At 40.1% G+C, this 21160-nt stretch overlaps 2 protein-coding genes across 2 annotated transcripts in view; one reads left to right on the top strand and one right to left on the bottom strand.

The window, feature by feature from the left end:
- The window catches only part of SETBP1 (SET binding protein 1), a 492043-nt gene that overhangs the window by 302034 nt on the left and 168849 nt on the right, over nucleotides 1-21160 (top strand).
- Nucleotides 12758-13276, bottom strand: LOC122736716 (40S ribosomal protein S17-like). The gene is made up of 2 exons (XM_043979101.1): nucleotides 12976-13276; nucleotides 12758-12837 (listed from the first exon to the last, which is right to left on the bottom strand). The coding sequence occupies exons 1-2, from the start codon at nucleotides 13274-13276 to the stop codon at nucleotides 12758-12760; spliced, it is 381 nt and encodes a 126-aa protein (XP_043835036.1).

Here is a 21160-nt window from a genome sequence, read left to right as displayed (position 1 = left end):
TAGCAAGTTGTACATAATAGATTTGCAGTTTCATGTGCAATCATCTTTTTAAAAAAATATTCTATGTTATGAAAATGCTTGTTTCATTCCATAAATTAAAAATACAATAAATTTAAATTCTGGAATTCCATAGATTCAGCTTCTTCCACAAGTAGCTAAGTAATGAAGAAGAAAAATGATGGGAAGTGATAAATTTCAAACTCTTAAGGGCTTTGGAAGTTCAGAGAAGAAAGAGATCAGTGTGGAATATTCAAGATAGGCTTCACAAAGGAGGCATTTTTTTTTGCAATGTAATGAGGGTTACGTGACTTGCCCAAGGTCACACAGCTAGTACGTGTCAAGTGTCTGAGGCCGAATTTGAACTCAGGTCCTCCTCAATCCAGGGCCAGTGTTTTATCCACTTGTGCCACCTAGCTGCCCCAGGAGGCACTTCTTAAGCTGGAATTTGACATGTAGTTGGAATTGTAGATAAGGAGAAGGTATTTGGGGGAGTGAATGGTATGAATAAAGGTCTGGAAATCAGAAATTTAAGTAGTTATGTCACTATATCCAGCACCAAAATTGAAATATGCAGCATGCTCCATCCCCCAATCTCTTGTTGAGATTTTAATCAAGAATGGCCTTAAAACTACAGCCAATATGTCTGTTAGTGTATAAAGTAGTATAGAAGCAGATCATCCTCCTGATATAATCACTTCTGAAGTATACCTTCTTCTGGTTATACAGGAAGCTTGACAAGGAAACATTGAGAGCTACAGTTGAGATTCTCATTGTTACCATTCGTGGCCACCTAAATGTCATGATGCCAAACTTCCATCTCATATGAGACTTTGTTTTCTTTTGTGTGTGTGTGTGTCCTTATGTCCTTAGCATTCCCTAGTGCTTGAGACAGCCATAACAAGTAGGGCCACAGTCAGAGTAGATTTCCCTTCTAATAAATTCTTTCTTTTAATAGCAAAGGTCCACCTCCAGTGGGTGCTAGGTCAACGAGTTGTGTAAAGTGTTTGGGGAACCTTAAAGAACTAAGTTTTGCTATCAGCTTTAAAATTATCATTATACTTTCATCCCCATCCATCTCTGCCTCACTGAGTTGGTCTGACATTTGTGTGAGCACCAGAAAATGAGAAACTGGAGGTAGATGATCAGCTGGCACCCAGAATTCCGGAGCTGTGATTTCCTACATGCATTCATTTTCCTTCTTAGACTGTGGGCAGACAGGTTGGGCCTATGTTTGTGATGGCTGAGGCTGACCTCCCTCACAGAGACAGATGAAGGCCAATGCTGTCTCTCCCCATCCCTTTCACATTCCTGAGCACTTCTTTCCTTAATTTTCACTGTGGTTTCCTTCTGTCATTTGTACAATCTTCTTTCAAGCATCCCTTCAGAACAAATTGCAGTGTCATGCCTGGCCTGGCCTGGAAATTGCCATCATTAATATTATCATTACCATTCTAATATTTGCAAGTATGCATCAGCCAGGCACAAAACTTCACTATTCTACACACAGCCTTTGTCCCATAGGAAGGGGTCCACAGGCAGTTAAGGTAACAGTGTAAAGGTGAAACCAGCACATAACACTGACCAGACTAGAAACTAATCAAGGATGGGAGGTTGTGCCTTTATATGACCCTCAGTGCCTAGCCCAGTCCCTTGAACATAGTGGATGCTCACTCAGTGATTATTGAATTTGAATGATGATATTATAGGCCTATTTTCACATGTATGCTTGTTTAATTTCTGGGGAGGTTCTGGCTGTGGTTCAAGCTGTGGAGAAAGTAAGAGAAGAGAGTGAAGTGATGTCTATCTTTGAGATATAGGAAAGCTGTAGAAAAGTAATTAGAAAAGGTAAGAGGATCAAAAAGTTGGCAAAGATAGATGGGAATGAAACCATTATTGTACTGCTAATAGCAAACCGTAGCTCTTTAAGGTTCCCAAAGCACTTTACAAAACTCATTGGCCCAGCCACCTCGTGAAGGCAGTTTTATTATCTCCATTTCACAGATGGGAAAATGAGCCTCATGGAGTTTACGTGCTGGACTTTGGCTATTAAAAGATAGAATTTATTAGAAAGGAAGTATCCTCTACCCCGACACTGGCCCCACTTATTGTGGATATAGCCCAGGTGCCAGGGAGTGCTAAGGACATACTCTGTCAAAAAAACTGTTGTTGAGATGGACTATCAAAATTATCAAATCAAACTGCCTCATTTTACAGAGTAAGAAGCATACTACAGAGGAAACAACACCAAAGTGGAGCCAAGAGACCCAGATTCTGTCTCTGGCCCTGCCAGTGACTGGCTGTGTAACCTTTGAAAAATACCTGAAATTCTTTGAGCCACTTTCTCCTCACCTGTAAAATTGAGGGCATTGTATTAGATGGCCACTCTCCAGTTCTTTCCAGTTTTATCTGTGTTTTAGTGACTTCTTGTTGCTGTTCAATCGTTTTTCGGTTGCGTCCTACTCTTCCTGACCCCATTTGTGGTTTTCTTGGCAGGTGTTAGAGTGGTTTGCCATGTCCTTCTCCTGCTCATTTTACAGATGAGGAAACTGAGGTAAACAGGGTTAAGTGACTTGTCCAGGGTCACACAGCTAGTAAGTGTCAGACCAGATTTGAACTCAGGAAGATGAGTCTTATTTCAGGCCTTAGCCTCATCCATTGTGGCACCTAGCTGCCCAATGATTTCTAAAATACCTCTAGAGTTTTGTGATTCTGTGCTCTTGAGACTCAAAGAGACAAAGGGATCAGAGGTCATCTCCCTCAGTATATAATTTATTCCCATTGAATATTTTATAGGCCTCTTGGTTTTTTGTTTTGTTTTGTTTGCTTTTTAGTAGTGATAACAAGGAATCATAGGTCATAGAATCATAGCTTTAGATCCAGAAGGCAACTTAAAGGCCATTAAGTCCAGCACCACGTTTTATATATGATTAAATTGAGCCCCAGAGAAGTGGCTTGTCCAAATTCACACAGCTAATAAGTAGCAGACCTGAAATTTGAACTCAGATGCTGTGACTCCTCCTTCAGCTGATTCATATTGAGGTGGTAATCAGCTGACCCCAAATACATTTTTTACATCAAGCTATATTGATCCAGTTTTCCCTATCTCATTATTGTGTAGTTGACGTTAACCTATATTTAATGCTTTTGTTTTTACATCTATTCCCATTAGATGCAAAATAGCACAGTGGATTGCACATACATGTTTACTTCATTGAAATAAATCTCTTCTTTGGGTTTGGAAAATCAGCCTACTGCTTGGTAGGTGAATGCATAGAATCACCATATGTGGGAAGATGCCAGTAGTCTTCCTGTTAGCTTCTCAGTACTTCTTTCCTTAAGCTAGCATCACACACATTCTCTCTCTCTCTCTCTCTCTCTCTCTCTCTCTCTCTCTCTCTCTCTCTCTCTCTCTCTCTTTCTCTCTCTCTCTCTCTCTCTCTCACACACACACACACACACACACACACACATACACATTATCATCACTCATGTTTCTCTTCCCCATTACTTTTTTTTCTTTTCACAAAAGAGAGCTTTTTTCTGCCTTTTAGTTCCTGATTGTCTAATGTGCTAGAGTTTGGTGGCAAGACCTGGGCCAGTCACTTATCACTGTAAATCTCACTTTTCTCATCTCTGAAATGGAGATAATAATGCCTAGTACCTACATCAGTTAGGAAGGTCAAATAAGATTATATATGCAAAGTGCTTCACAAATGTAGAGTGCTATTATTATGTTAAATGTCAGTTACTTTCAGTTGTTTTCTGCTCACCATATTATTATTATTATTATTATTATTATTATTATTATTATTATTATTATTATTACAGCAGGAGTACCTCCTACCAACAATCTTATTAATCTTTTCAAGTCATGTGAAAATAGAAGTGATGAGGAACTATAAAAATTGGAAGATATAAGTTGTTCTCATGTGGGATTAGTTTTAATGTTGAAGTGTGGCTGCTTCCCATTGAATTTAAGGAACCTTCTGAGATCCTACTTAACTTCTCATTAGCACATTCTGAGAAAAGAAACCTCAGGACCTGCCTTCTATAGAGTAAACTTTGATTTTCTAAATTGGGTTCTGTATTTTCTTCTTCAGGGGGTCAGGTCATAGACAAATAATAGAAGCCCATCAAGCAAATCATAAGAATTACACGAAAAAGGGATGTCAGAATTTTAAAGATGTAGGTGATGCATACTACATGTGTACATGACATAAAATGTAAATATAAATTGGTCATTTCCAGAGAAGATGTCTACCCCCAGACTGGGAAGGCAAATGAAATGGAAGATAAAGTAGAATGATTCACATTGGTATTAAGGGGAAATGTCTACAGAGATTTCAAGATTATCAATCGGCCAACCCATCATACTACTTTTTCCTCTTCTCCTTTTCGCTCAGTGATTGACAGGTCTCCAAACAGTGCATCTAACCTAGATGGTATATTAATTGAGAAAGCCTCCAAGGATTTATAGAGTATAAATTGTTGACTCCTGGGTGATTGTCCTAAATACATTGATAGCTATTGGAGAGCCCAAGGGCTTACCTCATCAGCCAGCCAGTAGCTATGCATTAAGCACTTCTTGTTTTCCAAGTCCTGTGCTAGGGGCACTAAGGAATGCAAAACAAAAAGTGTAATCAATCAATCAACTGATCGATTTATTCATTCTCAGTCCTGTGCTAGCAACCCTGAGGAATACAAACAAAGTATAACACAAGGTCCTTTCCCTTGAGGATCTTGCTAATTATGGAGCCCACATACAGGCAAGAAACAAATAGAAGATAAGAAATAAAGTGTGTTGCATTGACTTTATGTGTTAAAAGGATTACACAGAAGAGAGAAGGAAAGTATAATGGAGGACAGCAGTCTTGAGCTGAATCTTGGAAGATGAATAGAATTTGAACAGAAGAGGAAATTTTTATAATAGATTTGGTTTCAGATCTTGGCTTCACTAATTTTCCTCACTGCACCTCACTGGGCCATGGTTTTCTCATATATAAAATGAAAGAACTGGAATAGATGGGAAGTGAACTAGTTGGTTTTCAAGGTCCCTTCTACCTAGTGTCTTTTTGTCTTGTGAAAAGAAGATATTGTAGCCAGAGCAGCAGCTTAAACTTAAGCAAGAGTTAAGAATGAGTTTGGTGTGTGCTTTTTGACATTTAGAAGACTGGAAGACTGTGGATTGATGGTGTGGGAAGAGATTATGAAAGACCTTGCTAAGTGGAAGAGTTTGTTATCATAGCAATCTTTTTCCTTTTTAAACTGGGGAATAACTTTGTCTTATAGCATTTTAAACCTGAAGGGGACCTTAAAGATATTTTTTTAAATTTGAACTTCATTTAATGCATGAGGAGACTGAGGCCTAGAATGTTTAAAGAAGCAGGATGCATTGTGGTATAGTGTCAAGAGTAGTGGCTTTTATTTCTGTGTTACATGATTTGGGTTCAAATTCTGACTCTTAAAAAAATGGTCTTTGCCTGTTTCTTCATCTGTAAAATAAGGAGTTTAAGTACTCTCCTAGTTCCCTTCTAACTCTAAAATTATGTTCCTAAGTCCATATAACTAGTAAGTTATATGACTTTAGTTTCCAAACTCCCAGTCCAATGATTTTTTGCTGTCCCTTTATTTATTTATTTTTGCGGGGCAGTGAGGGTTAAGTGACTTGCCCAGGATCACACAGCTAGGAAAGTGTCAAGTGTCTGAGGCCAGATTTGAACTCAGTTCCTCCTGATTCCAAGGCCAGTGCTTTATCCACTGTGCCACCTAGCTGGCCCCAGTCCAATGATTTTTAAGTGACTTGCCCAGGGTCACACAGCTAGTAAGTGTCAAGTGTCTGAGGTCAGATTTGAACTAGGTCCTCCTGAATTCAGGGCCAGTGCTTTATCTACTGTACCACCTAGCTTCCCTGAAATGATTTTAAAAGTTGCATTTTTATATTACTAATCTGATGGTGATATGCAATATTGATTGAAATAGACAGAACCTGGTGTCTGTAGTGATTAGCTAGGAGTCATTTCATTCATTCAGGCTTTGAGTGATAATGGTTTGGACTTCAGTGAGAGCAATGGAAACAGCACAGAAGGCAAATTAAAGACTGAAGTAAAGAGTGTATGTGTCAGGTAATTCCGCGGGCAGTATGTTAGCCTAGACATAGAAAATGGGAATGCTGATGCTTGATTTAGCTCATATATACTAAACTGGTGGAATTATTTCATTTGGCAACAAACATCTCATTATCAGTGTCTAGATTTGATTTGTACAAGTGCATCATTCTGCCTGACCAAATGTATTTGTCTCTTCCTCTTTCCTTCTTCCCTTACTTCCTAGTCAGGATGGGAACTTAGAAACTTAAGTTGGACTTTTCTTCAGATCCCAAGTGAGCATTTTGTTCTAAAGGCAGAAAAAGAGCTTGAGGATACACAAAGCTCAGGACGGCCCTCTATGCTTGGATCTGCTCTGATGCCTTGCCCAGTCTGCTCATTGGGCCCACAAGTGCCCAATATCCCAACCCCATACTCGCTTTCGATTAGGGTTGGGGTCCTTCTGCAACTGTTTTCTCAGAATCAGACTTCGGCTTTGTCTTTTTGCTCACCTCACCCTGCGAGCGGGCTGGCTTCCTGTGTGGGAGAGCTACATTTGGGTTTCTTTCTTCTAGTTTAATCCCAACACAGATTTCAAGATTTATGAATTCCATAAGGCGTGATGCTGCATAAGCAGCCAGCACTGGGAGGAGAAATACTGGGATGGCTGCAAGTTCCAGCTCTGGCAGCAACTAGCTTTGTGACCATAGGCACTTCCACATGTATCTCCTCTGTATATATCTTGTAATATCTTATAGGGGGCGGGGCAATGAGGGTTAAGTGACTTCCCCAGGGTCACACAGCTAGTAAATGTCAAGTGTCTGAATCCGGATTTGAACTCAGGTACTCCTGAATCTAGGGCCAGTGCTTTATCCACTGTACCACCTAGCTGCCCCTTGTAATATATCTTGTATACACCTAGGTATTTACATGTTGTCTCTCTGCACCATGGCCCACAGCATTCCTTTGAGATAAGGGATTTTTTTGCCTTTATTTGCATCTCAATCACTTAGTACATAGTAAGTAAATAATAATTGTTATTTAATTAAAATACTTAATAAATGTTTGGTAATTGAGATGGTTTGTTCTAATCTGTGAAAAAGCAACAAGAGCAGTTGAAATTGCATTTCGTAGAAACTCAGAGTTGTCAGGAACCTTAAAAACCATCTAGTATAACACTCTTGGGATGATAGCTGCTGAGTCTGAAGCCCAATATACTGAGCTGGTAGGTTACTCAGAGATTATCTATTCAACCTCCTTATTTCACAGGTGAAGAAACTGAAGCCCTTGTCCCCTAAGTCAATCGGCATTTCCCTTTTCATATCACAGTCTCAAGAGACCTCCCTATCCCCTAGTATGTTCAGTGAACTCATGAGGAAGGGCCTTGGTGAAGGCACAACTTGTCAAATATTACCTGACCCTCTAATATCTTTTTCATTCATCATTTCTTTCTTTCATTCATTCATTGAACAAATATTTATTGAGTTACTTAGGAACACTCTTGTTTCTAAAACACACCTTGTTAAATGTTGACAAAGGCAAGAGGAACTGACTGGAGCTACCCCCTTTGCTGCTGCTACCAACGTCTCACACTTATGGGGTGGGAGAGAGGCGAGCCAGGAACAGTTACTGCTTTTTCTGTTCCTCATAAAGCTAAGAACATAACAAAATATCTAGGGATATCCAAGTCTTGGACATAAAGTGTGGTACAATGGAAAGAATCTTAGATGAGAAATCAGGGTTCTAATTCAGATTTTCTTATTCACTTACTATCTTGCCTTGTGTTCCTAGGTAATTCATTTGCACTCTCTGGGCCTCAGTTTCCTTACTTTTTTAGATACTTGACAGTAGAATTCAGACATAGTTATGAGCAGCTAAGGAGAAAAAATTAGGAAAGCTTTTTAATTAAAAAAGAAAAGTCTTATGTAGAAATGTTAAGAATTAAAATAGAGGTGTCTGATGTAGTTATCTTAACCATTTCATGAGCAACCCCAGCTATACTCCATTCTCAGCTCTTCATTCTCATTTTCCAGGCCGAGACACCTTCTAACTAGTAACTTTGCCCCATGTGGGTACCCTCTTCTTTTTCCCCACTTTCCAGCTCCCTTTAATATTTTTTCTTCCCCTATTAGAATATAAGGTTCTTGAAGATAGGAACAACTTTGTTTTATTGAATTTATACAATGAAGTGGGCTCCAATACAGCCCACTTCCTAGCATATTGTGTGCGCTCTCTCTCTCTCTCTCTCTCTCTCTCTCTCTCTCTCTCTCTCTCTCTCTCTCTCTCGCTCTCTCTCTCTCTCTCTCACTCTCTCTCTCTCTCTCTCTCTCTCTCTCTCTCTCTCTCTCTCTCTCTCCCTCTCTCTCTCTGTCTCTCTCTCTCTTTCCTATCCCTCTGTCTTTCCGTCTATCTCTACCTCTATCCAGTCAATCAGCAAGTAGCCATTGTTTGCTGCTGTGTGCTCATCATTGTGGTAGGTATATAATGAATTGTCTGTCCTTAAGGAGGGCACAAAATCAAGATGGAGAAATAAGACTTAGAACGTGGAATGACTAGAAACTAAGACAGAGTGTCCCAAAAGTCTTAGCACAAGCTTAAAGTTATTGAAAGATTTGGGGACACCCTGTGTGGCATAGTAAATAGAAATATACACACGAATATATGCATATTGTAGGTATATGCCTAAATGCATATAGACATAATAGACATACACATATTCCCATTTTATCAAAGAGGAAACTGAAGTTCGGAGTCTCTATAGTATACCCATGATCACCTAGCCAGCAAATGTTGGACGTAGGATTTGAACCCACTTCTCTTCTAACTCTGAATGGACAATGTTTTCCAATATGCCAAGTCATGGTGCTAAAAAGAAAGTCTAAAGAACAATCTGAGGAATCTCATCTTTACTCTCCGAGCTCCCACCCAGTTCAGGTCCCCATAATCTCTCCCCTGAACTATTGCAGTGGCATTCTAATCAGCCTTCCAGTCTGATGTTTCTTCTCATTCCAATCCATCCTGTATTCAACTGCTAGTAATTTTCCTAAAGCTCAGATGTAATCATGTCAAGCTCCTACTCGGTGAACTCCAGTGCCTCCCTATTACTTCCAGGATTAAAGTCTTTAGTTTTGTTTTAAAGTCCTTCACAAGCTGACTCCTTCCTACCTTCCCACTGACCTTATTTACACTTTACACTCTGATTCACTCCAGTATCATTATACATTGGCCTCCTTACTGAGACTGACACCTGATACACTATCACCCAGTCCTCCATGCCTGGAATAGTTTCTCTCCTCACCTCTGCTCCCTTGCTTCCTTGAAAAGTCAGCTCAGATCTCAACTTCTGCAGTTAACCTTTTCCACTTCCCTCCTACCCCTTGTTACTCCACTCCCTCTGAGACTGCTTTTATTTATGGGGTATCTATCTTGTATCTCCATAGTTAGTTGTGTGTTGTCTCCTTGTGACCATGGACCATGTATTTGCTTTTCTTTGTTTCCTCAATGCTTACACGGTGCCTGGCACATACTAAACACCTAATAAATGATTGTTGACTGTCCAGTTGGTTGTGTTGGTGTCGTAGGAGCTCAGACAACGGTGGGGAGAGGAACTTGATTAATAGGAGGACACTTCCTTGATAGATGAGATTTGAACTGGACCTTGGAGCATGGTCCTAAGATGTTTGCAGGAACTGGGAGCCTCACACTGTTAGAAAGAAAAGCAACACAGTTAATCCCTCCTTGCAAGTGAGGCATTTGTATACAAGGGTGTCATATGAGGCTCTTCCCCTGTTTATTGGGTTCAGGCAGCAGTACTATGAATGCTTCCATGGCATGCTCAGATGGACCTCAACAACCTCCTCATGTTGATAGCTATTGCCTGTGTCTGACTGATTTTCAGTGGCAGCTAGTGAGAACGTAGCTCTTAAAGGAATCTTCTGAAACCAAGCAAATGGTAACTATTAAGTACATTTGGGGAAAAGGACAATATTGGGGAGTCAAAAGATGAGTCCTAGTTCCATCCCTGCCATGACTAACAGCATGAGTTGAATGAGTCAGTTTATTTCTTTTGTCCCCAGTTTCCTAAATTATAAAATTAAGGAGTTGTACTGAATTATCTCTGGTATCCTTTCTACTATAAAACTCAATGCTTTTATTAATGCATTTGCTCTTATTATATGTAGCTCACCCAGTACCCAACTAATTTCTCCTTTTCCCCTAATATTTGTGAATGTTATTGCCCTCTGTTGGACAGAATATATTCAATTTTCCCAGGGGCAACTGTGTCTCTGGTTTCTAAATTTAGGATTTATGGGTATACTTCCACACTTCACTTTCCTTGAAGTCACAAACCTACTTACTAAAAAAAAAGCAACTATGGTGCTATGATATCTTGTGGACAATAGTGGTTGGCAGCCATGATATGACCAAGGCTGATGCATACAACAGCTTTGGAACTCTGCACTTATCACTAAATGTCAAACCTAGAACACTTTTATTTCTCTAACCACCTGGTTTTATAGAAGAAGAAATGGAAATCCAATGAGATTAAATATCTTACTCAAGGTCACTTAAGGAAATGGTAGATAAGGGACTAGGACCCAGGCTTATGAATGAGAGGCAACTGTTAATTATATTAGAGACTGTTGCTCTTTCTACTCAACTTTACAGCTTCTCAAGAAGCATTTCTACAGGACATTTTATTTTTCAGGAACAGAGGAGTGGAGGGCAAGATAAAATGAAATAGAGAGGGAGATGTTAGCCCTTTTGGGAAATGACTTGCATATCTCAGGAAATTTCTCAGGCCACTCTTTCCCATAAATGGATCCATACCAGGAGTGTCCAACCTTTTGTTCGAGAACATATTTTTGGACAAGAAACCAGAATTAGATATTTGAAAGCTGAGTGTTTATTCCAGCAGAAATCCATGTTAGAGCCGCTGACCCATCAGCACCTTCACTCAATAAACAGCTGTCAGGAATTTGATTAAATGAGTCTCCCCCTTCACTTTCCCCTCCCTTTTTGGTTATTTGTTTAATTACTCTTTCCCTGGATGGCCTATAGCTCTAGCAAGCCCATGTTTACACTGGAATTATAATGTAGTATTCCACTTATGTACCCTATATTAGGGTCCATTCCAAAACAGTGATCCTTTTAACCAGTTTAGCTGCTACTGGAAGAAATGGGCTAAACTAGAGAGAAGGGCTAGAGTAGAAATTCTTAAACAGGAATCCATGGAGTCGCTGTTAAAAAACATTTGATATTGTGTGTTGATCAATTGTGATAGACTTGACTCTTCTCAGCAATACAATGGTCCGAGATAGTTCCAAAGGATTCATGATGGAAAAGCCTCTCCAAACCCAGAAAAAAGAACTGTGGTATCTAGATGCAGATTGGACCACAGTATTTCTACTTTTTTGTTTTTCTTTTTTGAGGTTTTTCCCTTTTGTTCTGATTCTTCTTTCACAGCATGACTAATGCAGAAATATGTTTAATGTGATTGTACATATATAACCTATATCAGATTATTTGCTGTCTTGAGGAGGGGGGAGAGAGGGAGAAAAATTTGGAACTAGAAATCTTATAAAAACAAATGTTGAAAACTATCTCCATGTGTAATGAGAAAATAATAAAATACTTTTAAGATTTAAAAATAGTTGATAACTCTTGGTGATGTCGTTTAGTCGTTTCAGTCACATACGACTCTTCATGACCCCATTTAGAGTTTTCTTGGCAGAGCTACTGGAGTGGTTTGCCATTTCCTTCTTGAGCTCATTTTACAGATGAGGAAAGTGAGGCAAACAAGGTTATGTAACTTGTGTGACACAGTAAGTATCTGAAGCTGGATTTGAACTCAGGTCTTCTAGACTTTAGGCTTGGTGCTCTATCCATTGTACCACCTATCTGCCATATCAGCATTATGATTAACCTGGGATGAGGGTCATGGAAGGACTTGTGAACTGGCTAAATTGGAGGAGTCCCCAAGTTTCCTTATATGAGTCCCACTAGAACATTTTAATGTTTGTTTACTGAACAGGAACTATCTATCCTCAAGGCAGGTAACATAAGGCACCACAGAGATAGCATATTCAATCAATATGAAAACAGATTTTGATTCTCCAAGTTGAATTTACTGACACCTTTCTGGGGGAACTGAAGCAGGTCCTTGTGTGGATTACTTCTCAGGGATATATTATCTCAGAGTTTGGCTGTGTAATATCTTTGATTGCGGTGTGGCAGAAGTTGGCATGGGAAGAAACATATTTCGGCCACATGGGTGGCTGACTAGAGTTTGTCAAAACCAAGAATGAATAGGGCTTCTAATCCAGCCCTATTTGTTTCAGGAAGTAGTATCTCTTTTATTTCCTCTTGGGCATCTCTCTACTTGAAAAAATACCACTCTATTCCATTCCACTTCAGGATTCAAGCCCACTTTCTGGGATGAGAAAATCTAGGGCAGAAGTGAAAGGGGGTTTGTTCTGTCTCTCATGATCTGTTGCTTCCAAGAGCAATGAGGGCATGTTGCAGGTAGGTCTGTGGAAAGTGAATGTAGATTCCATTTAATGCTCTTTTTTGGGGGGGAGGGGTTCCCAAGTTTATGGGAAAGAAGGCAAAAGTAAACATTAAACAGCTTCTCTTGGTAATTTGAAGTTCATCCTGACCATGAGCTGAGTAACTTACAGGTTGGACAAACTGCCAAAGTCCAGGAATTTCAACATTTCTTTGGTATCAGGGTCCACTTCAATAATCTCCTGATCTGGGGGCAGCTAGGTGGCACAGTGAATAGAGTACTGGCCCTGGAGTTGGGAGGACCTAAGTTCAAATCTGGCCTCAGACACTAGACACTTAGTAGCTTTGTGACCCCGGGCAAGTCACTTAACCCCAATTGCCTCACCAAAAAAAAAAAAAAAAATCTCCTGATCCCAAGCAGAGACCGCAGGGACATAGTTATCCCTCCTTTCTCTTTCTTCTTCCTGAAATTTGATGGAGATACCTCTCCCAGGGCCTCTCTGGATGGGCTTCATCAGATGAGTAACGTATCCTGCCATCTTGTTGTGGAGTTTCTTGCTATGGATGATGGCAGTCTCCTCACACATACACTTGTTGGTGTGGAAGTCATTGCCCAGGCAGGTGTAGTATTTTTTGATGATGACCTGCACCTCCTTCTTCACAATCTTGGTCCAAACACGACCCATGTTGGCCGCTAGGGGTGAAGGACCCATTTAATGCTCTTAAGTGAATGGTTATGCAAAGTCTGATCCTGAAGACTCCTTTCATCCCATGTGTCTTCCAAAGCTCTCAAGGCCAAACTCAAATGATACCTTCTCTAGGAAACCTGCACCAAGTCCTCTAAACCCTATTAATATCCCATCTTTATTGTCCACTGTAAATATTGTATATATTTCATGAAAGACTTATATTGAATTTCCTTCATCATTTATTGTTCATTTATTCATTCATAAGTAGGCATACAAACTCTGTTACCATTTGGTCCTAGGAGAAATACATAGATGAACACTCCTGTTCCTCTCTGCTCAGGAAGTTTGCCGTTTATGAGGGAAAATAAGGCTCCAATTGTTTGGACCAAGGGTCATAAGTGAGATACCAAGTACTATTTTGTTTTTCTACATCTAAAGATTTCATGTTATGATAAACATTTTTCGCTCCCAAATATGGTCACCTCTTTGGGGACAATTTAAAGTACTTAGCACAGTGCCTGGCACATAGTAGGCATTTGATAAACCCTTATTCCTTTTCCCTTTCCCTTTCTTGTTACTCCTTTTCCCTTCCCTCTTTTGTATTCTCTATAAAATTTAGGAGTGTAGTCACATAGCAGCTGCTCAGCAAACAAAGTCCTGTTGGTTTGAGTTGACACCAAGGATACCAAGTAACCAAAACATACACACACACATACTCCTTAAGTCACCTGGAAATTAAATCTTTTTTTTTTTTAGTGTCGCCCTCCCAGGAATGAACTTCCTGGGAGTTTTTCAAACTATGGCTCATGGGACATTTATGGGCATCTATGGCTCATTCAGGCATCCTATCAGTCAATGAATATTGTTTGTTAAATACCCAGGATATGAATAACATATTTTTATACTGTTTTGCAATGTGCCTTCCTCCCTAAAACCCCATAAGACAGGTACTACTGTACTCAATTGGATGTGTGATTTCATCAATACAGGGACTCCCTGATACAATGGTTATAACTCACCCATGCATTCCCATACTGCTTGAATTTTGTCCATAACCTCCTGGAAATCTGCCATGGGAGAGAGGCCACCCAGCATGCTAGGAACATTCCTACCAGTTATCCCTCACTTGAACTGACTGTTTCATAGGTCCATTTTTTAATATACATTTCAAATAAAAGGTATCTATTACTCTACCTTTCCTGGTACAATTCCTCATTTATCATATTTTGTAGCTTCCTCATAACTACATTTGACTACTTCTTTGCAAGATTTACTTCTCCCATTTTGGAGATAGGGAAATTGAGGTTCAAGAAGCCCAGAGGTATGTGTGTATGTGTGTATGTATGGCTACTAAGTGGCAGAACCCAAGTCTTTGGACTTTATACCCACTGCTTTTTCTTATGAGTCATTCTGTGTCTTATAAAAAAATCACCAAAGTATAATATTCAGATACTTGTGTAGTAAATTAATGGTCTATCAGCTTAACTGTTCTGCTGTCTTTATGAACTAAGAGGATGTGTGTGTGTGTGTGTGTGTGTGTGTGTGTGTGTGTGTGTGTGTGTGTGTGTGTGTGTGTGTATACCCATGTAAGGTATTCCTTCTTTCTCCCAGGAGCTTATACACTAGATCATGACTTAGAACATAATCATTATACCACTCACTTGGCGCATACACTATATTTGTGTGATTCTTTCACAATTCACATGTGTGAGTCCTGGAGAGATTCAGAGGAGTGAGGGATCATTGGGCTGGTAAGGGCTGAGGAGTGGTCAGTAGAGCTTCATGGAGTAGTGAAGATTTGAGCTAGATCCTAAAGTATGGGTAGAATTTGGCCAAGTGGAGAAGGGACAGAGCATCCTATAGAAAGGGAATATGCAAAGTTGCATGGAGGGTGGGAATGACCCCTAGTTTTCTTCTCTGAAAGATAGGGATAATTACTTGGACTACCTATATCACAGTGCTCTGAGGAAATTGCGTTGTACCCCTTCAAGTGTTTTAGTAATGAGAATGCTGACATTATTTCTAGTTCAGAGGAAAGGGAGAGAGCTCAACATGCACTGCAGTGGGCCAGGGATTCAGTTACGTTTAACAAAGTCTTGTTATGGGTCTGCTTTGTCCCAGGCAAGGTGTTGCCTTAAACCTCTGCCCTCAAAGGGTTTGAAGGCATTACATTCCCCTTGATAGCAAGCTCCTGAAGACAGTATGATTTCATTTTTATCTTTATGTCCCCAGTGTCCAGCATTGTGCTTAGCACCACCCAACAAGGTGCTCAGTAAACATTTGTTGATTGATTGTTTATTGACAATTTGCCCAAAGGCCCTCATGACCTTGGATGAGTCGTTTAGTCTTCATGGCCCAATCTTTGTAAAATGGTGTCCTTAGTCTGTGATTCTTCAAACCTAGAAAGGAGGCATAATTTGAACTAAGCATTGAGGAATAAAGGGCATTTAAAAACATCACCTAGACAGGAGAAGGGAAGGCACCTCAGGAAGGAGGTATTTTAAAAAAATAGACAAAGCAGAAGTCCAGGAATTGAAAAACAAGTAAAAAGCCCACACCATCTCAATTCTTAGTTATCATCATATGGGTCGTTTTATTTGTCAGCAGTTATCCTTTGTGGTTTATGGCGTTTTCCAGTATTTGCTCCAAAGATGAATCTCCCTGATTTATGGCAAAGCCCTGGAAAAAGGGGAAGTTTGTAGGAAGCTGATGGAAGGATTCTCCATATGTTATAATTTATAAGAAAACCCAGCTCCCAAGGCTTTTCATCCCAAAGACTAGTAGCTTCCTCACCCTCAGCACAGTTGAGGGATCAGTGCAAAATTAGATCCAGGCTGGGAGGCAGAGTATTTGGAGTTTTTTCTTTTTTTTTTTACCCAGCCCTTTCATATATTTCCCATGTTCCTGCTGCATCATTCTTCAGTTCCAGGAACTTTTGTATCAAACACCTTCACGATAACAGTCATTGTTATTCTTATTCAAATCATCTTCAACGTTTCAGCAAATTGTGTTCTAAACATCAATTTCTAGGTCAGTTGTTGGGAACTCCCAATGAATTGTCCAGCAGGAGAAACATTATACACCAATCAATCAATCAACAGGTAGTTATTTATCCAGCTCCTGCTATGTGCCAGGCACTGAGCTAGCCATTGGCATCAAAGTACAAAGAACGAAATGATCTCTGCCCTCAAAGAGCTGATATTCACATAGGAGATATGACACATACATATAAAGTATCTACAAAATAAACACAAGGTAGCTGGGGAAGGAGGGCACTAGCAAGTGGTTGGGTCAGGAGAGGTTGTAAGTAGAAGATGGCATGTAAGTTTCAAGGAAGAAAGGGATTCTGTGAGAAAAGAAAGAGGGGAGTATCTTCTCAGCATGGGGGATTGGCCAGTCCAGAGGCTTGGCAACAGGGCTGGAATGCTTCAAAGACTGAGAAGGGCTTTCAGAGATAAACAGAATAGTTTATATTTTATCATAGAAGCAGAAGTGAGTTTCAAGATTAGGGGAGAGATATGGTTAGCCACATGGTGGTGAGGTGCCCAAGCCAGCCTTCAGGAAGCTTCTTTAATCAGGAATATGACTGAACCATGCTATCAATAGTAGCTCAGAGGACACCCTCTCCTCTCCCCACCTAAAAAAAGAAAATTCCTCAGGGACTTAGAACCCCTGAATCCAAGGGCTGGGGAAGGCAGAGAGGGGAAAAAGAGCTCAAAATCCCATTATATACTGCTAGTATTTACACAGTGCTTTAAGATATACAAAGTGCTTTGCAAATATTATCTCATTTGATCCTCATAACAAGTTTGGGTAGGTGCTATTATTATCCCCATTTTGTAGATGAGAAAACTGAAGTGGCAGTGTTTAACTGACTTGTACAGGATCACCTTGTTAGGAAGAATCTGAGGTGGGATTTAAACTCAGGTCTTCCTTACTGCTCTATCCATTCTGCCACCTAGCCATCTCTTAATTACTTCCCTCCCCTTTCATCACTAACACTCTGTGTTTCTCTCTTAGCTATAATAGTAGGGCTAGGGGTGGGATATAATGACAAGAGTATGCTTAGATGCAGTGGCCAATTGAGTGACCCATCCTTTCCAGGAATGATCTGACTTGATTACTCATTCCAGAGCTAGTGGTTCCAGAGCTAGAGATAGAAAGTAGATTGGAGTGGCAGGCATGGCTGGAAAATGGTCAGACAGCACCTAATTTGTATCTGGTGTGGGCTAGGTATGGTGAGCTCTCCTCAGTCAGATTCTAGTTAGGGTGCCAGGGCAGAAGCTAGAGGACCCTGTCAGGAGTTGAGTTAGCCATTTTCCGTTGAATTTCCCCCTTAGATTGTAAGCTCCTTGAGGGTAGGTACTGTCTTTTGCCTCTTTTTCTATCCCCTGGGCCCAGCACATAGTAGGTACTTAATAAATGTTTATTCATTTAACACTTACAACAGTTCTACAAATTAAATTAAGGTACATGGATTGTATCATCCCCATTTTATAGAACAGGAAAGTCAAGGCCTATAGAGGTAAAGGAAATTGCTCGAGACCACATAACCAGTTACAGACAGGTTCAGAACTAGAACCCAGATCTCTTGACTCCCAAGCCAATGTTCTTTCCACTTAGACCAGCTCTTTATATGAGATAATGGTGTTTTATGCTGCTTCAAGTGCCATCAGTGTGAAATACAACCATTGTTGGACTATAAAGTGTGGACAGTTGCAAATGATCTTTTTAAAGAGTGGAGGGTAAATCACTTTTTCCCCCTTTCCCAAAGACAGCGGTTAGAATCTTATCTTTGTGTTTATTCGTCAAAAAACTCTCTTTTCTCTAGTTCTGTGGAGCAGCTGTTGAAAGTACAAAGGATTCATTTTAATTACAGTGCTTTCCCTGCCTAGCTAAAGTGAAACCCCAATGAGCAGGCAGACAGCCTTGTGACACTGAAGCTCTCGTCCCCTGTCTGAAGTGTCTCTCTCTTTTCAAGCTGAAGGAGTACAGCCATCGGTAAGGCAGGGAAATCTAATTATACAGCACGTGTTATAATTTAAGATGCTATAGGTTGCAAAAAGTTGGAGAAGCTTCACATTAGGGCAGATACTCACCAAAGACCATGATGTCCTTTTAACTGATAAGAAATGGATGTATCAGAACCCTCCCATTTTCCCCTCCTGACCATTCCCCTACTTCCACCTTGAGCTAATTGACCCAAAACTGGAAGGTTTGGCATTCTGGGCTTTGAAGCAGGAGATTCACTCAGCCTTGGAAAACGTGCCATGGACAAGTAGCTACATTGGCCAGGGAAGCCACAAAGAAGGGAAAGGCCATGGGCTCCAAGAACTGCAATAAAATGTTAGATCTCCAAAGGACCTTAGGAATCATCTACTCCAAGCCCTTCATCTTTTAGACGCAGAACTAGACACAGAGCAAGGTGAAGTGATTTGCTCAGAATCATAAAAGCTTTCAAGTTGGAGGGCCAAGACTCCAGTTTCCTGACTCCCACTAATTCATTGCTTTTCATTCCTCCAAGAGGTTTCCCAACTGAGCTTGCTAGAAAGGAAACTTGGCAAGCCCCATGATCCTTATGGAGAAGAACCCAGAAATTAATAGAAACCATTGATTCCAGCAACACCACTGGACCCAGCTGTATTTCTTGGATAATTTGGGGAGTGATTCACTCCCAGCCTGTACACTGCCTAGGCCCTGGAGGGGAATGGACTCATCCACGGTTACCAATTTAGCAAATTATCTCTTTCATTGAATTACATGTTTCCTCAGGTGATGGGAAAGAATTCATTCCTGAGGGAGGGTAAAGCAGAGAAAGACCCAGAATTTTATTCCAGAGAGGAGTTAGTTTTTTTCATTTTATTTTGTTTTGTTTTGTTGTGGGTCAGTGAGGGTTAGGTGACATGCCCAGGGTCACACAGCTAGTAAGTGTCAAGTGTCTGAGGCTGGATTTGAACTCAGGTCCTCCCGAATCCAGGGCCAGTGCTTTATCCACGGTGCCACATAGCTGCCCCCCCCAGAAGTTTAAAAAGGATTGGGAACCCTCGGATTGACCTAGCTAACCTGTTCTCTTTTTTATTTTTTAGATAGAACATGTATAAGTCTATGATTTAATCAGAATGACCCAGACTTTCCATAGCATCTTTAATGGCTATGAAAGTTGTGTTATACTCCCACTTGGATTTTTTTTTTTACTTGCCACAGTGACAGAGTGGTCTGGTGTATAGCCATGAGGCAATAACCAGAAAATAGAGGGACAATTAAATCTTAGTTTCATCCCTCAAAATGTATACTTTTTTGGCTACAAATTCACATGTAATAAAATGTGGAAAAAATCACCTTTTATTTTACTTCATAAATACCTGGAGGTGAAGGAGAGGGAGCGGTCATGAAGAAGAAAAAGATGGGTTGTAGCCTGGAGACCATAACAGAGACCCACTCCACAAGAAACTCACTGCAGCAAAATGATGCAGTGCAGCCAGGCTCCTTTTATGATCAGAGAAATGACTGTTTTTATAGCACAGTAAATAAAACCTGCTTTTGGAGCTCTAGGTTTACTGCCAAAGCAGGGAGGGGAGAGGGTTTTGTTGTTCCTTTTTTTCTCCCCCTGCCCCTTGGAACTAAGAAATAGAAAGATGGGTGAAAGAGTTGAGGAGAAGGATAGTAGGGAGATAATCTGAAGAAATGTAACGATGTGTGGCTAGATAGACAGATTCTGGTCTGGACCTGTGATTTCATCAGTGTAGGGGGCTACCAGGGTGGAAACCGCCTTTCCAAATACTGCGTTACAGAATTGTCTGGGCCACTGAGAAGTTAAGTGACTTGCCCAGGGTTGGTTACACAGGCAGCATGTGATAGAGGTGAGATTTAAACCCAGGTTCTCCTGGGACTAAGGAACTCTATTAACCATGCCACACTGTATCTAGTATGAGTAAATACATATAAGGACATACATAAACTGTAGCATACACATTATTTCCTATATACACACATATATTTCTATCTCTGTCTCTATCCCTATCTCTATCTTTATCTCTATTTCTGTCTATATTACTATCACATGAAGATTCTGCAAGGATTTCAGCATTTGGTACTCATAAATCTTAGAGTCACACTTAATAATAACAATAACAACGATAATAGTATTATTATGAGACTAATTTATATAGTGATTCCTTTGACTAAAGGCTTCTTTCATTTCAAAAAAAAAAGAAACAAAAGAAACAAAACAAAACAAAGTCTCCACCATGGGATTGAAAGCTCTTGGTAGGGAGGTCCAACCAAGCCAGAATAGCAAGTAAGAGAATTGTGATTATATGTCTGTCTATCTATATGTCTTTTCATTCATTCATTTATTTATTTAGCTGCAGCATCCCAAAGATTATTTGTCTGCTTGGATATGGTGGGATTGTATTGGCAAAGAGATCGATCACACCAAGGAAATTATGCAGTCCAAAAATACTGGGTTTTAGAACAGTTTATAGTATTTGAACCAACTTCACAACGGCAATTATCTTTGATTACAATTTTTTTTATTTGATTACAGAAACTCAATGAGGTAGTCAGGGGACTCATTGATGTTTTAATTTTAGAAGTTAGAAAACTGATGCTCAGGGAAATTAAGATACTGGGACTTTGTCACATAGATAGTAAATGAAAAGGTTAGCACCTAGGTATCTATTACCTAGAAAATCTGGTGAAGGGCACAGCATAGCCAATGGAGAGGTTAAGGAATAGGAATAAATCCATCTCAATTTACACAGACGACTTAACCTCATGCTTCTAGATCAACAAAGTCATGGCTGCTATAGAGAGAGTTTGGTTCCTATTGATGAGTCATCTGTTGGCTTTATGAAAGCTTTGTGAAGACAAGAATCGGGC

The sequence above is a fragment of the Dromiciops gliroides genome, chromosome 1 (genome assembly GCF_019393635.1).
Source record: "Dromiciops gliroides isolate mDroGli1 chromosome 1, mDroGli1.pri, whole genome shotgun sequence".
Classification (NCBI taxonomy): domain Eukaryota; kingdom Metazoa; phylum Chordata; class Mammalia; order Microbiotheria; family Microbiotheriidae; genus Dromiciops; species Dromiciops gliroides.
Note: the sequence above shows the minus strand (reverse complement) of the source record. Positions and strands in the feature narration are given on the sequence as shown.